We start from the raw sequence: 16,002 nt of genomic DNA on the forward strand, positions 1-16,002 counted from the left end.
TAGAACATTGCCCATTAAACCAATATGAACATTTCCAGTTCCCACACGTCAGCCATCTTTGTGGACTGCTCATTTAATGCCAATTTCCGCTGAATTGAGCAGTTTTGTGCAGTGGAGTCATATCCACTAGTAACCAGGTTGGAGATCTGCAATCTCATTTCACACCATTAAGGTTTAGCAGACATGGTAGACTTTCATCTCATCAGACTGGGCTGGTTGGAAATCTGGTTTCCACGGATATAAGCACAATGTTCTATCCATTGACCACTGGGCGAATTTTAGACGGCTCCATTATGGCATGAAGCCTCGCTAACGATAGGCACAGGTTAGAAAATTGGGCCTGTAGCCTTATAGTGCTATCTTGTGTCTAGCAAGGTTCCACAATGTCACGCAATAATTATCCTTTACGTACCCACCTTGCGCTTTTGTTAGTGAATGAAAGAGCATCTAGTAGCATATTGTAGTAAATATAAGCTTGATTGTCATTATTGCTTGTGTACCTTGCTGCCATTCAGCGCTTTTAACACAATACTTGGATTAGCTGCAGTGGATGGAATCTTTCACATTTTATGGGTCTTGCTAAACTCTAACGAAAGCTCCTCATACTGAATTTTCTTCATATAGGTTGTGAAAAAGTCCTGTTACCCCCGCTGGAATGAGATATTTGAATTTGTCCTGGATGACACAGTCACAGAGAACACATTACACGTGGAGGTGTGGGACTGGGACCTGGTCAGCAAAAATGACTTCCTGGGAAAGGTGGGTAGCACTTCATGTAGTATCTGGCTTGCAGCTTTCAGTTATTTTTAAGTGATGCTGCAGCTAACTCAATACTTTTTCATACTTAAGAAAAAACTTGCATTTATATAACATCTTTCACATCCTCAGGATGTCCCAAAGTGCTTCACAGTCAGTGGATCACTGTTGTTTTGTAGGCAAACATAGCAGCCAATAACAAGGTCCCACAAACAGCAATGAGAAAGTTGGTTGATGTTGGTTGAGGGATAAATGTTGGCCAGGAGACCAGGAAGAACTCCTCTGTTCTTCTTTGAATTGTGCCATGAGATATTTTACGTCCATCTGAGCAGGCAGAGGGGGCCTTGGTTTAATGTCTCATCCATAATACAGCACCTCTGACAGCAACACTCAGTACTGCACTGAAATGTCAGCTTGCATTATGTGCTCAAGCCTCTGGAGTGGGACTTGAATCCATAGCCTTCTGACTCACAGGCGAGAGTGCTACCAAATGAGACACAGCTGACAAGTATTTATTGACCACAAGACATAAATAATGAGTCCGTCTTGAGAAAAGACACAAATAAAAATAAAGATGCTTTTACTCTTGAGCTTCTGGAGCACTGTTTTAGGGAGAATGACTTCCCTCTGTCACTCTCCCACTTTTAAAGCAGGTGTTAGGAGCTGGTCTCTATAGGCATGCTGGGCTCTGCTGTGGAACGCAGTGACCCAGAGTGCAAACACTGAGGTCAGCTCTCCACCTTGGCTTCAAAAAGCCACTGCCTTTAACCCAATGGTCCGTTCCTGTAGCTCTACGATCTTGTTGGTTCTCCAAACCTCAGCTCATTTACATTTCGGGAGGGCAGCCAAGGAAGAACGTCTGGCTGTACTCTTATAGTGAAAAAGTGCCTTAAGGAAGTGTGGAATGGCAAAAACCCATTCATCCCATCAAGAATGTTTCTTCCACAGATCAGATGTAACCTCCCATCGTGGACTTTATCTTCTGGGGAAAAAGTTGTGTTTAAATCCCAAAAATAAACAAAACTTCAAGATACTCAGTCGTTTTCACATCTCCCTCCTTCCAATAAATATTGCCTCCACATAAATTGCCTCTGACCTTTCCTGGGCCCCAACATCATTGAACCATCATGTTCTGTTGAGTACTTGACCTTTTTGGCCTGTATAAACAGTCAAGAAATAAAGCTGTAAAGAAGAAATAGGGAGGGTAAAGCACAAGGAACCAATAAGAGTGAAAGGAATATAAGGGTAAGTTTAGGGCTCTCGTGCTCTAAGTGAGGAGCCGTGCACAGAGGGAGTACAGGCCAGAGAATCAGGACTGCAGCCTGACCTCTGAACCATGCACTCTGAGCGTGGCTCCCCCATTGGGACTGTAGCAACCCCAAAGTTATCCTATTGAGAAAGGAAAAGGGACTAAAAGATAGAATGAAGAAACAAAACGATGGAAGGAGAGAGAAATAAATGTCAGCAGATTTGAAAGAAAATGCTTTTTGTTGTTTTAAGGCGGCTATTAAGAGTAAATTCAGTGATGCTGCACTCCTGGGGCGGAGCCTCATCGGACAGTAGCGCATGTCGCAGAATTGTCCTTCTAATGGTAGGGGGCCTATCTTGAACCCACGGTCCGCCGATCGAGACTCCCTGCCCGTGCCAGGAGTGCACCACTGCTGGACTTACTCTTTAATTTGGGAACAGAATCTTAATTTTCAACCCCATTGAATCATGAAAATATATAAAAGGAAAAAAAAGTAAGACTTGCATTTATAAAGCGCCTTTCATAACCTAAGGGTTTACATCCAATGAAGTACTTTTGAAGTGTAGTCACTGTTGCAATGTAGGAAACTCTGCAATTATCCAGACAGCTTCTGAATTGAGATTTAGAGCAATAGTTACATAGTACAAAGATAATGCAAAAATTGGTAAAAAGAAACCCACAAATTCTGGAAATCTGAAACGAAATGATAGAAATGCACAGCAGGTCCATCGGTGCCTGAAGGAGAAAAATAGGTTAATGGTCTGGAAGTGACCCTTCATCAGAATTTAACTGGCTCAGATAATTGGATGCTGTCAATCGCCCATATACTTAGCATTTGGTGACTCGTAATGGTGCGATTGGCAGAATTTACAACGTGAACATTAATGGTTTATATAGAGAATATTGTGTATCTGGGTGTGACTACAGGCTTTACTGTAATCGAGAGGGTCAGACAAAGTTCATAAAAGTTATGATAACTCAATCCCATGATTAGATTACAGAAATCACTTGCTGCTATTCTTAGAAAATGTTTTCCAATATATTTTTCATATTAAAAAAAACTTTCCAATTTGTTCTTGTGTACATTGGGGGGAAATTGGTTGTTGATGCTGTCCTAGTCTGTGATGTAAAATGAGAGAAAAGAATAGCTACATTTGTATTAAGTATATCTTTAAAGTGACAGCATAAGATGGGAGTCTGTACTCCACAGGGACATTAACAGTGAAAACATTTTTTCATTCTTCATTCTTGAGATGTGGGCGTCTCTGGCAAGGCCAGCATTTATTATCCATCCCAAGTTTCCCTTACAACCCAATGGCTTGCTAGGGCAGTTAACAGTTAAACATGTTGGTGTAGGACTGGAGTCATATATAGGCCAGACCAGGTAAAGACAACAGATTTCCTTCCCTAAAGAACATGAGTGAACCAGTTGGGTTTTTACGATAATCCGATACTTCACAGTCAGTTTTCAGGTGTTTTAAACTGAATTCACATTCTCAAACTGCCATGGTGGGATTTGCCTGGTTACTTAAAGAAAGAGCTTGCAGTTATATAGTGCCTTTCACGACCTCAGGACGTCCCAAAGCACTTTACAACCAATGAAGTACTATTCTAATAAAGTGTATTCACTGTTGAAATGTAGGAAATGCAGCAGCCAATTTACGCACGGCAAGGTCCCACAAACAGGAATGAGGTAATGACCAGATAATCTGTTTTAGTGAGCAGACCAGGCCTTGGTTTAACATCTTGTCTGAAAGACTCCCTCAGTACTGTAGTGTCAGCCTGGATTATGTGCTCAAGTCTCATGGAGTGGGACTTGGGATCTGCTGACTCAGAAGCAAAATTACCACCCACTGAGCCACAGCTGACACTTGGGGATGTAGGAAGGTACAGGCCACTGTAGTCGGTCTGCATGGTCTAAATAGAAGAGTCGTGGCTTGAGGATCACTGCGGACTGCGACTGGGCTTTCATCGTCTGTTGTTTCTTCTGCTCTCTAGGTGGCATTCAACATTAACAAGCTCCTGGCGATTCAGCGGAAAGAAGGCTGGTTCCTACTGCTCCCTGACAAGGCACGAAAGAGTGAGACTGAGTAAGTCACCTCTTCTGAACAACATCTTGCCTCCTTTACTGCAAGATATGGCACTCACTTGCTGTAAAGCACTCTGATGTAATGTGAGAAACGGTGCAAATCTGGAAAACACGCAGATACACATAAGTGCAATCACGTATAGACGCACGCACCACACAGAGACTCTCACAGAAACATGTGCACATACTTGAGTGATTTATCTAGGCTGCCAAATTGGTGCTGACTTGGAGCGGATTTAAAACCAAACCCAAGAGACCACAGCAATCCTCGGGCCAATGAGATAGTTGCTGAAATCAGGCCATTGTGAATAGTGAGACTGAACTAGGAAGAAAGCAGCAAGATTGCCAGAAAACCCACCAGGCAGCGGAAGTTAAAATCTTCCCCTTGATGTGTAGCAAGTATAGGTACAACCACATACACAAGGGAGAAGGGAATAGAGGGATATAGAGGCAGCGTCTGAAGAGGTACTCTATATGGGAGGAGGCTCACGCATCAGTTGGGCCAAATAGCCTGTTTCTGTGTTGTAAATTCTATGTACAGAGCTTTATGAAGGGAGAGGATAGTTATGTTTGCCTAGTCACAGGTAATATGATCTCCTGGAACTTGCTTGATAGCCTTATGTGGGGAATTTTTTATATGGATGATCTTTTAGTGCGAGCACTTGCACTAACTCCTGCCAATATTACAGGGTGACCATAAAACCCAATAACAGGTTATTATTACAGGAAGTCCTTAGAGATTCTTGTAGAGATCCCAATACCAAAATTTGGTACAAGGGAATGTCCCCAGTACATAGGAACATAGGAACAGGAGTAGGCCATTCAGCCCCTTGAGCCTGTTCCACCATTCAATTAGATCATGGTTAATCTGTATCTTAACCCCATTTACCCACCTTGGCTCCATAACCCTTAATACCCTTACCTAACAGAAATCTATTGATCTCAGTCTTGAAATTTTCAATTTACCCCTAGCCTCAACAGCGTTTTGGGGGGAGAGAGTTCCAGATTTCCACTGCACTTTGAGTAGAGAAGTGCTTCCTGACATTAACCCTGAACAGCCATGCTCTAATTTTAAGGTTATACCCCATTGTTCTGGACTCCTCCACCAGAGGAAATAGTTTCTCTCTATCTACCCTATCAAATCCTTTAATCATCTTAAACACCTCAATTAGATCACCCCTAAATCTTCTATACTTAAGGGAATACAATCCTAGTCTATACAAGTTGTCATCATTATTTAACTCTTCTAGCCCCGGTATCATTCTGATGAATCTGCGCTGCACCCTCTCCAAGGCCAATATATCCTTCCTGTGGTGCGGTGCCCAGAACTGAATGCAGTACTCCAGATGGGGTCTAACCAGAGCTTTATACAAATGTACAGTAATGGAGGTTGTTCAAACAAGAGGTTTTCAATAACAGGTTATAACAGAATGTGTTACGAGATTTAAATGCAGTTGAGGAGTGTATATCAGAGCAGAATCTCAGTGCCAGCAACTTGTTTTCTAAATGTGTGATCTTTTTATTTTCCCACGGTTAACGTGGCTGCATATAGTGCATTTTAATTTCATTTAGTGAAATGATAATACTGAAATGGGAGGTAACAGAAGCTAGTGGGAGAAAGAAGTTGTAGAATTTCAGACTGAAACAGTGCGATTACTTCTATTAAATGACTGCTTCACGGTAAACTAAATGTTTTAATTTTTATCCTGGCCAAATCAATTCCAGCCTTCGCACATCACTGACGTGCTCGAGACTCGGAGTATCAGCCATTGCCTCACACTGTTATTGCGTGGGTCATAGATGATGCGTACTATACAAAGCTTCAGTGACAGGCATCAAATGGTGAGTCATCTCACTTCAGCTACCAGAGCTATCTACCCAAATTACACTATAAAGGAGGCTTCAAAATGCGGCTCTGATGGACCATCTGTGAGATTTGCCCGCAGTTCAAAAGAAAGAGCAAATTTAATCTCTTAGTCATATCTGCCTGTTGACTGCTGTCATTTCAAGGTTTTTTATGTTTAAATTTAATATGATATTTTTCCTTTCATTTTCTCCTCCGGTTTCAATCGTCTTTAGCACCCCCCCACCCCTCCCCCCATCAGTTGCCCTGAGCCATACACCAGTCACCAGCCACGAAGGAAAGCAGGCCTCTATAACTGTGTACTAGGAAAGATGCAAGAGAGCAGCCTGGCTGTCCCTCCCCATAGGAAGGAAGGACCGTCATTCTTCTGCCCAAATTTGTGCTCATCACAAATGCACTTGGAAATGGAACATTTCAGCCACCAGTCTCCACATCAAGATTGGGTATAGGTGATTAGATACAAAGTAAAGCTGCTTCTTCTGTCCCAATTTTTTAATATAAATCATGTCAAAAGGCCACTTGGCTCCAGACCTTATTACAGCCTTCGTCCAAACATGGACACAAAAGCTGAATTCCAAAGGTGAGGTGGGTGTGACATCAAGGCAGCACTCGACCGAGTGTGGCACCAAGGAGCCCTAGCAAAACTGAAGTCAATGGGGATTAGGTGAAAACTCTCCAGTGGCTGGAGTCATACCCTAGCGCAAAGGGAGATGGTTGTCATTTTTGGAGGCCAATCATCTCAGCCCCAGGACATCGCTGCAGGAGTTCCTCAGGGCAGCATCCTAGGCCCAACCATCTTCATCAATGAACTTCCCTCCATCATAAGGTCAGATATAGGACTTTACACTGATGATTGCACAGTGTACAGCTCCTTTCGCAATTTCTCAGATAATGAAGCAGTCCGTGCCCGCATGCAGCAAGACCTGGACAACATCCAGGCTTGGGCTGATAAGGGGCAAGTAATATTCACATCACATAAGTGCCAGGTAACAACTATCTCCAACAAGAGAGAGCCTAACCACCCACCCTGACATTCGTTGGAATCACCTACACCGAATTTCCCACCATCAACATCCTGGGAGTCACCATTGACCAAAAATTCAACTGGACCAGCCACATATATGTCGTGACTACTAGAGTAGATCAGAGGCTGGGTATTCTGCACCGAGTGGCTCACCTCCTGACTCCTGAATGCCTCTCCACAAGGCACAAGTCAGGAGTGTAATGGAATGCTCTCCACTTGTCTGAATGGGTGAAGCTGCAACAACAAATCGAGAAACTCAACACCATCCAGGACAAAGTAGCCTGCTTGATCGGCACCCCATCCATTGGCTTAAACATCCATTCCCGCCTCCACTGGTGTATCATGGCTGCAATGTGTACTATCTATAAGATGCACTGCAGCAACTCTCCAAGGCTTCTTTAACAGCGTCTCCCAAACCCGCGACCTCTACCACCGAGAAGGACAAGGGCAGAAGGTAAATGGGAACACCATCACTTCCAAATCACATAACATCCCAACTTGGACACATTATTGTCGTTCTTTTATTGTCAGTGGGTCGAAATCCTGGAACTCCATACCTAACAGCACTGTGGGAGAACCTTCACCACACTGGACTGCAGCGATTCAAGAAGGCCCACCACCACCTTCTGAAGGGCAGCTAGGGATGGGCAATAAATGCAGGACTTGCTAGTGATGCCCAAATCCCCAAAATGAATCAATTGACCTATACCCACACCAGCCATCCTGGGGCCTATGAGTGAGATGCCAGTTGGTGCTAAAATTAGAGGCAATTTTGAGGGCCATTCCCATTGGGCACTGAGCTGACACTGTCCAAACCTCATTTACATTGAACCTTACAGTCAATACAGAGGAGGCTTCCATACTCTCATTCAGGCCTTAATTTGCACCTAGGTCCCAGAGATGAAAGGTTTGTGTTCTTCTTGCTGTTGTTGTAGCAGGCCCAGGGCCTACAGCATCAAGGCTCCACGCAGCCTGGTGGAACTCCTTGGCAGAGACCTGGGAGCTCAGCTCCCCGCGTGCAGATGGTCCCAGGACCAGAAATACCACTGTGGTCATGAGGGCATTTCCAGGGTGAACGGAAGTCCCAAACTACCAGAAATTAACTCCCATCCGAAAATCTACGTCCCCCAACTCCGAAATGGATGGTGGGACTCTGATGGCAAAGTCAAATGGGTAAATAAAAGTATTTCAAAAAGAAAAGTTGTAGAGGAGGATGTATTAGGTAGGAAGAAAATAAAAGTAAAGTTAAACAAACCCACAAAGGGCAGAAAGAGAATGGGGGAAGGAAAGACTGCGTGAACAGGACTAACGTTAATAAAATCAAGTATTTATTTCAGTTGTGTAGAGTTTATATTCAAGTAAGTGTCAGCCTTAGCTTAATGTAGCACTCTCACCTCTGAGTCAGAAGGTCATGGGTTCAAGTCCCACTAAAGAGACTTGAGCACATAACCTAGGCTGGCACTTCAATACAGTACTGAGGAAATGCTGCACTGTCAGAGGTGTTGCCTTTCAGGTGAGATGTTAAACAGGTGGACATAAAAGATCCCACGGCACTATTCAAAGAAGTGAGTTCTCCCTGGTGTCCTGGCCATTATTTATCCCTCAACCGCCATCTTAAACAGATGATTTGATCATTAATTTAATTGCTGTTTGTGGGACCTTGCTGTGCACAAATTGCCTGCCACGTTTCCTGCATTACAATAGTGACTACACTTCAAAAGTATTTAATTGGCTGTAAAGCATTTTGGGACGTCCTGAGGTAATGAAAGGCGCTATATGAATGCAAGTTCTTTCTTCTTTCTTTCCTTAAGAGTGTTACTCCTGACATTTGGATAACTGTCTTACTGTAATATAAATGTAGAAATTACTGTTGATTTTAGCAAATCAACACTTAACACATTTATAAGACATTCCTCTGTCGTCCTCTAAAAATCTTTTCAAAACCTACCCTTTGGCCTCTTGGTCTTCAGTCATCTCTCTTAACTCTCCACTACTGCTCAGTGACTGGTCGTTTTCACCTCTTGGGATGCACTTTGGAATGTTTAATTATGCTAAAAGGCACCTAATAAGTACAAGTTGTTGCCATTTTAATGGAGGCACTTCCATTAAAATAGCAGACAAAGGAAAGCCACATGAGTACGTTAAATATTTGTTCATCAATATCACCAACAGTAATATTAGACTGTGGTGTCTGTTCTGCTGTCATGGTGTGCAAACTGACAACTGATGGCCAGAAAGTCCTTGAACCTGCCAGTGCTCATTGTTTTTGGGCAAATATTGTGAATTAGTCACTGGAATATCTAGTTCACATGCATCTAATATTTCGATGAGGCATTTTACGTCACCGTTAGATTCATCCCTAAATTCCAAACATTTCCTGTTACAGTTTTCTAAACTGTCAATGCAAACTCTAAATCCTAAATCTGAGGCTGATTACTTTAATTACTGTAATTTTGTACCTTCACCTCCTGGGCGGTAATCTGGTTGAACGGATCACCCACCCCTTCTAAAATCTGTGTGGTTTTCATCCCATTGATTTAATTGGGGTGAGAATTGGTTTCTACAATAGGTGGATAATGTGCTCCGCCAAACTACCATGCAGGTGGTGACGGTAAAAATCTCACTGGAACCATCCTCCTATTAACTACTCAGTAATATCATCGCATTAATTGATCTTTTTATCTATGCATGAAGGCTTACAAACGAATATTTTTATTTTCAGATTTGAGTGCAATTCTCTCTTTTCATATAATTTTGAAATATCTGGTGCTGAAAGCATAAGACATGTTGCCTTCATGCGTTCAAAGCTATTAGGGATGACGATCAGATCTCGGGCCTTGCTATAATCGAGAAACAGCAGCTCTGTGACTAACCCGCAAGATTATATTTTTTCAGCTGTAATAGTGACACATTGAGATGTGCAGTGAATTTAGTCACTTCCTCAATTTCTAAATGTCCCTATTTTTTGCCGTGCCAGATTCCGGGTATTCCCTCTGACCTCCCGAACCGTCAGCTCTTCGCTATGAAAATGTCCTGCAGGCATTTCCTGGCAGCAGGAGAAACAGACGCCTGTATTCGTCCTGCTGGAGTTGATGGCGTTTTCCTATTGGTGCTTGCCTGGTTCGGATCTCCTGGCATTTACACTGCTAATTCCAGGTTTCTGGTCCAGTTTCATAGGAACAGGACTAGGCCATTCAGCCCCTCGAGCCTGTTCCGCCATTCATTTAGATCATGGCTGATCTGTATCTTAACTTCATTTACCCGTCTTGGTTCCATATCCCTCAATACCCTTGCCTAACAAAAATCTACCAATCTTAGCCGTGAAATTTTCAATTGACCTAGCCTCAACAGGTTTTTTTGTGAGATCTTGCTGTGTGCAAATTGGCTGCCACATTCACCTACAGAACAACACTTCAAAAGAACTTCATTGACTGTGAAGCACTTTGGGACATCCTGAGGGCATGAAAGGTGTGATGTTAATGTAAGCTCTTTATTTTCTGTTACCTGCTGCCAGAAAAGGCAAACTGACTTGGCCCATGTAGTCCTACTAACGTTGTGATCAGGAGACGTGATTACCATTGAAAAGTCTATTACTTTATCCACCTCTATTCCTCTCCAAGCCTCCTCCCCTCAACTAGTGGAACATCTGCTGTTGAAAATGGTCCTCCTGCTGGTCTGGTTAAGAACGCACCAAACTCACTGAAATAACATATAAGCGAGTAGCTCAGGAATTGGTTCAGTTCTTCATGGTTGTGTATTGACAGAGCAATCGAGACTGGCATTCTCGCTCTGCTAGTGTTACGGGTCTCACATTTCATCTGGTGCCAACCACACTTCTTCACTGTGGCCAGTGAAAGAAAAGATACTGACCGATCCATGTCTGCTAGGTCCTCACCTCTGCAGCGTTGGTACGGAAACTATTGTGGAGTGCACTGAAAAAATAATTTAGCTAAGAAGGTGGAGAAGTGAACCATGTACAGTATCTGCACCAGAAACTCTTGAATTAATCAGTTTGTCAATTTTAGGTACATTATTAAAAGTACTTTGTTGGCTGTAGAGTGCTTTGATAGATTTTTGTTATGCAAGGATATTAATGGTTACAGAACCAAGGCAGGTAGATGGAGTTAAGATACAGATCAGCCGTGATCTAATTGAATGGTGGAACAGGTTCGAGGGGCTGAATGGCCTCCTCCTGTTCCTATGTTCCTAGAACATTACTGTAGGAGAAGTACTCTTACTGTATGTTATGTGTCCAATTAAAGAATAAAGAAAGATCTTGCCTTTATACAGCATCTTTCACAATCTCAGGACTTCCAAATGTGCTTTAGAGCCAATGAAGTACTTTGGAAGAATAGTCACTGTTGTGTAATGTAATAAAGAATTTTCCAATTAAATGAATTTGTAACTTCCTACATTACAACGGTGACAACACTTCAAAAGGCACTTTATTGACTGTAAAGCGTGTTGGAGCATCCTGAGGTTGTGAAACGCTCGATATAAAGGAAAGTTCTTTCTTTATTCCTTCTCCCCTCCCCTCCCTACCATATGTGGCCTAGAGCTCCTGGTTCTATTCTGTGTAGAGCACAGAAGACTGACCCTTCTTAAAACGGGTTATTCTCGTTTAGTGCCAGGCAGTGGGGCTTCGTGGAGGCCCTTTTCTTGGTGTCACCCAGTGCCACGTTATGTGCTCAACAACGAATGCAAGAGTTTCTGTGAAAAGAAAAAGATGGCGTCCAATCAACCTCTGAGATGTTGATGAGACCTGAGTATGGGAGGGGTCTCTCAGCGAAAGACTGCTGTCAAAAAAAGAGGAGTCTGTTCAATGCTTACCCTGTGAGACACTGAGATGTAGGGCAGCAGGCAGGCTGGTCTAGGATGCACAATCATCTGTGGAATATAGAAATGAAGGAGAATTCAGATGACAAGAAGCCACTGAAGAGTTTGCTTGTTGCAGCTGCCCTCTGCCTCAGCATCCTTCAACGCATTTTAGTCCTGAGTAGGAAGTGATTTTTTTTGTGAAATCTTACCGACAGATGGTGAATGACAGATAATCATTCCAACAGAACACTGAAAGTCAGGAGTCCCTGAAGGGTTAGGATTACGTATAAGAAGATTAACTAAAAAAATTATATTCTGTCCTGATAATCTTGTGGCACTTTCAGACAACCCACTGAGATAAGATAAATCAGTTCACACTGACCGTACTCAGGAACTGGAGCACCGAGGGTTCAATTATTGAAAAGCTCGAGGTGTTTACAGTAATTCTTCCATTGGAGTCCAGCTAGCTCCTCACCTGACAGCAGCTTCAAACATCGTTGGGCAACGGGAGCCAATATTGACGTACAGGGAAGGATAAGCTGACACCTTCATGGTGCCAGTCTGCTCACAGGTGGTATTGGCAGATTGGGGCAGTGCATTTGGGCCATTGAGGAGCTGTGCAACTGGGGTTCAATCTGCTTCCAAATTTCAGCTTTGATGTTGTGGGGAGGGGGCGAGTTGAAGGCCTTCTGTAGGGCACCTGTAAAGTGGCAGAGATGGAGGGCTGGGAGCAGGTCACCCACATCATCTACATTGCAGGAGATAAGGGGGCCTGAATGAGAACACAGCAGGAGACAAAACAAGGGGAAACACCAAGAGCGTCACATATCTTTTCAAAAAATATATTTATATGAACCCGCTTGGATGCTCAATGAATTTGTGAGATTATAGGGTTATAATGGCCAATCTCTGTTAGCTGTTAAGATTACTGCTCTCATGCCTTATAGTGAGGTGACATTTTGCAGGAAATTTACTAAATGTTGTATAACACATCCCATTTGTAGTTGAACCCAACACTGCACCAAAGATTATGGATCAATGAAATATATTTCAGATGGTTACAATCTATCACATTTTGGACAATTTCAGTGAGATTACTAGAATAGCCCAAATCCGGAAGACTCACGAACACCGACTAGACTTGGGACATCTGTTAAGTGGCAGCTGGCTGTTAAATACCAAATCCATCTTATTTAGGGACCAACTATCCCAACTTGCTCATAACTAACCTGATGTTAAAATCTGGGACATTTTGATGCTTTGGGCAGGGAAAGAAGCCACCATGGAGGTCACATTTAAGATGGGGGCTTCAGAGAAAAACTGATCTTCAGTGTCTGGCTTCCCACCCTCTCACTCCTATTGCATTCTCTACCCCTTCATCTTTGAACTACCCGCTCAACCCCTATATTCTACCTTCGCTCTTGCTCTGCTGTCATTTACCTCACCCTTAGCCCTCCATCTACTCCTCCCCCTCACCACTCCTACTCACTTCCCTCAAAGGCAGGTGGCAACAGATCAGAAGCCCCCTCACCCTCAACCTATTTCTCTTCTCCCTCCCCCTGCATTGCCTTCCTATCTGATTCACTCAGAGATTTTGATTGCTTTCAAAAGTCAATTATTTTTTAAAAATAAATCAAATTAGAATGATGAAAGATGCTGTTTATCTTGCTTTCTCTCTCTCTCTCTTTCCCACCCTCAGCAATTAGAATTTCAATTTCATGGGAATAAGCAATTAGCATTTAGCTATTCTAACTATTAACAAAACACACATGAGATATTAGTTGGTTTCACTGCATGTGCTCAGACTACACAGTTCAAATTGAACACTCAGGGCGGCGGGTTCGCGGAGGGGGGTCTATTGGGCGCGTGGGTAATGCGCCCGGTGAAATCAGTCTGCCCCGCGCGCAACCGCAGGCTAATTGGATCCACTAACCTGGTCTTCCGGGTTCCCCGCTGCTGATCTGCGCGGCGGGCGGACTGCGCAGGCGCAGTAAGGTCTGTCAGCTGGAGGAGCTCTATTTAAAAGGGCAGTCCTCCACTGACTGATGCTGCAAGAAATAGGAAAAATTACAGCATGGAGCAGCCCAGGGAGAAGGCTGCTCCCAGGTTTAATGATGCCTCACTCCAGGTATCATTGGATGGGGTGAGGAGGAGGGGGAGGACAGAGATCTTCCCCCCGGCGGGCGGGAGGAAGCGGACTGCCTCTGCCACCAAGAAGGCCTGGTTCAAGGTGGCAGAGGAGGGCACCTGCACCACCAACATATCGCCCACCTGCATACAGTGTAGGAGGCGCTGCAATGACCTAAGTAGCTCAGCCAAAGTGAATACACTTACTCATTCTCCTACACTCCGTCTGCCACATCATCGCCCCCATCCCACACCTCCTTCTGCACTGCCAACACTACTCTATCACATCACCCCTCACACCCACTCAAAGCTCATCCTCATCTTACCTGCACTTACTCACCTCACCAGTACTCATCCCGCCACTACCACTCAACCCATTCCTCATACAATCTCATGGTTCTATCTCATACTCACCCTCTCATGCATCTCTTTCACGGTCAGCCTCACTCAACCTGCCACTACCTGTGCTGCAGCCACAGGGCATGCATCACGTATGTGCAGTAGGCAGCGTAAGGCAAACGTGTCGTGAGCATGAAGGGGATGCTCACGACACGTTTGCCTTACGCTGCCTACTGCACATACGTGATGCATGCCCTTTGGCTGCAGCACAGGTAGTGGCAGGTTGAGTGAGGGGAAGGGAATGCACAAGGGTGTTTGAGGGTTTGTCATGGTTTTTACTTATATTTGATTTCTGAGCAACTCACATCACATATTATATTGGCACCACTACTGCCACATCTTTGCGAATCCTGTCTGGTTTGTGCAGAGGATCACAATGAAGACCCACACCTGATGCCACCCATTGTGTCACTGCAGAGTGGGTGTAGGTGTATTTGCAGGGCTCTTTTGTGCAGACGACTGAGAGACGTCGGCGATGTCCCCGGTGGCAACCTGGAAGGATGCGGAGGAGAAGTTGTTGAGGGCAGTAGTGACTTTGACAGCGACAGGTAAGAAGATGGTGCTCGGGCCAGCCAGGAGCAGCTCGGCATGAAGGAGGCTGCAGATGTCCACGACTACTTGTCGAGTAACTCTGAGCCTTCGTGTGCACTGCTGCTCAGAGAGTTCCAGGAAGCTGAGCCTCGGTCTGTGGACCCTGTGGCAAGGGTAGTGCCCTCTGCAGTTGCCCTCCCTCCTGCTGTGCAGGTGGATGTGTCACAGCACTGTGTTGTGGAGCTCCACGTGTCAGAGGTGGATGGCGTGGCTGGCGATGCTGGTGATGCTGTTCGCCCTCCGAAGAGGTCATGACTGCAGCTATGGTGGCCCCCATCCGGAAGATGTACATCTGAGGGGGTCCGCAAGGTAGGTACACGTGTCTGAACACCGGGGTAAGTGTGCAAGTTGGTGAATTTTATTGTTAGGAGGAGGGTGGTGGAGGCCAAACTTTGTCCAAAATGACAGAGTGGCCTCCTGCAATGAGTGAGGGTCTCCCCCCCCAACCTGTCAAATGGACCTTTGCAGCTGCCACAGGCTGATGGCTGCAACAAGTCCATTTGAACTGGGAGTGTTTCCCCCAGTATGGGAAACAGTCCCAGTTGTTTGCAATATCCCACCCCATGTAAAATATCTCCTTAATCAGGTCTCTAAACGACCTAAAATACCTAAATAAATAGCTTAAGTGGCACCCCGCCGGCTTTAATTTCCTGCGGGAGTCCCACATGCGGGGGCTGCGCGCGCATGTCAGCGAGTCTGTGGGAAACCCGGAAGTGGGCGGGTTGGAACCGGGCTCCCGCCCCGCCCCGGGAATCCCCGATTTTCGGAGCCCCCCCGCCAGGAACGCACCCGATAGCGGGTGCTAAAATCGACCCCTCAGTTTCACAGCTCTGGGCAAAAGTATCAAGTACAAGCCTAGGCTTTTCAGGTAAGCCGAGGCCTCCAAGTAAAATCTTTAACGAAGGCCCAAAAAACAATTCAGTTGATAAATTTAATTATGTTATTGTGCAAGATTTTTTGTTGAATGTTTATTGTGTTTAAATCCTTATTTTGGGCATTAGACATTTCAGTTACTGGGGAAAAAAGTTCTGGGTGAAAGAATTTTTCAGAAAACATCTTGAGCAATTTGCAGTGAAACAGTAATA

The 16,002-nt window shown here is 44.5% G+C and overlaps 1 protein-coding gene across 1 annotated transcript in view; it reads left to right on the plus strand.

Moving 5' to 3' along the window:
- The window catches only part of rasa4 (RAS p21 protein activator 4), a 188,945-nt gene that overhangs the window by 115,826 nt on the left and 57,117 nt on the right, over positions 1–16,002 (plus strand). The window contains exons 7-8 of the mRNA XM_068008013.1: positions 625–759; positions 4,004–4,095. Coding sequence (XP_067864114.1) covers positions 625–759; positions 4,004–4,095 — 227 coding nt within the window. The remainder of the gene's footprint in view (positions 1–624; positions 760–4,003; positions 4,096–16,002) is intronic.

This window comes from Heptranchias perlo, chromosome 28, assembly GCF_035084215.1.
Source record: "Heptranchias perlo isolate sHepPer1 chromosome 28, sHepPer1.hap1, whole genome shotgun sequence".
NCBI classification, from domain to species: Eukaryota; Metazoa; Chordata; class Chondrichthyes; order Hexanchiformes; family Hexanchidae; genus Heptranchias; species Heptranchias perlo.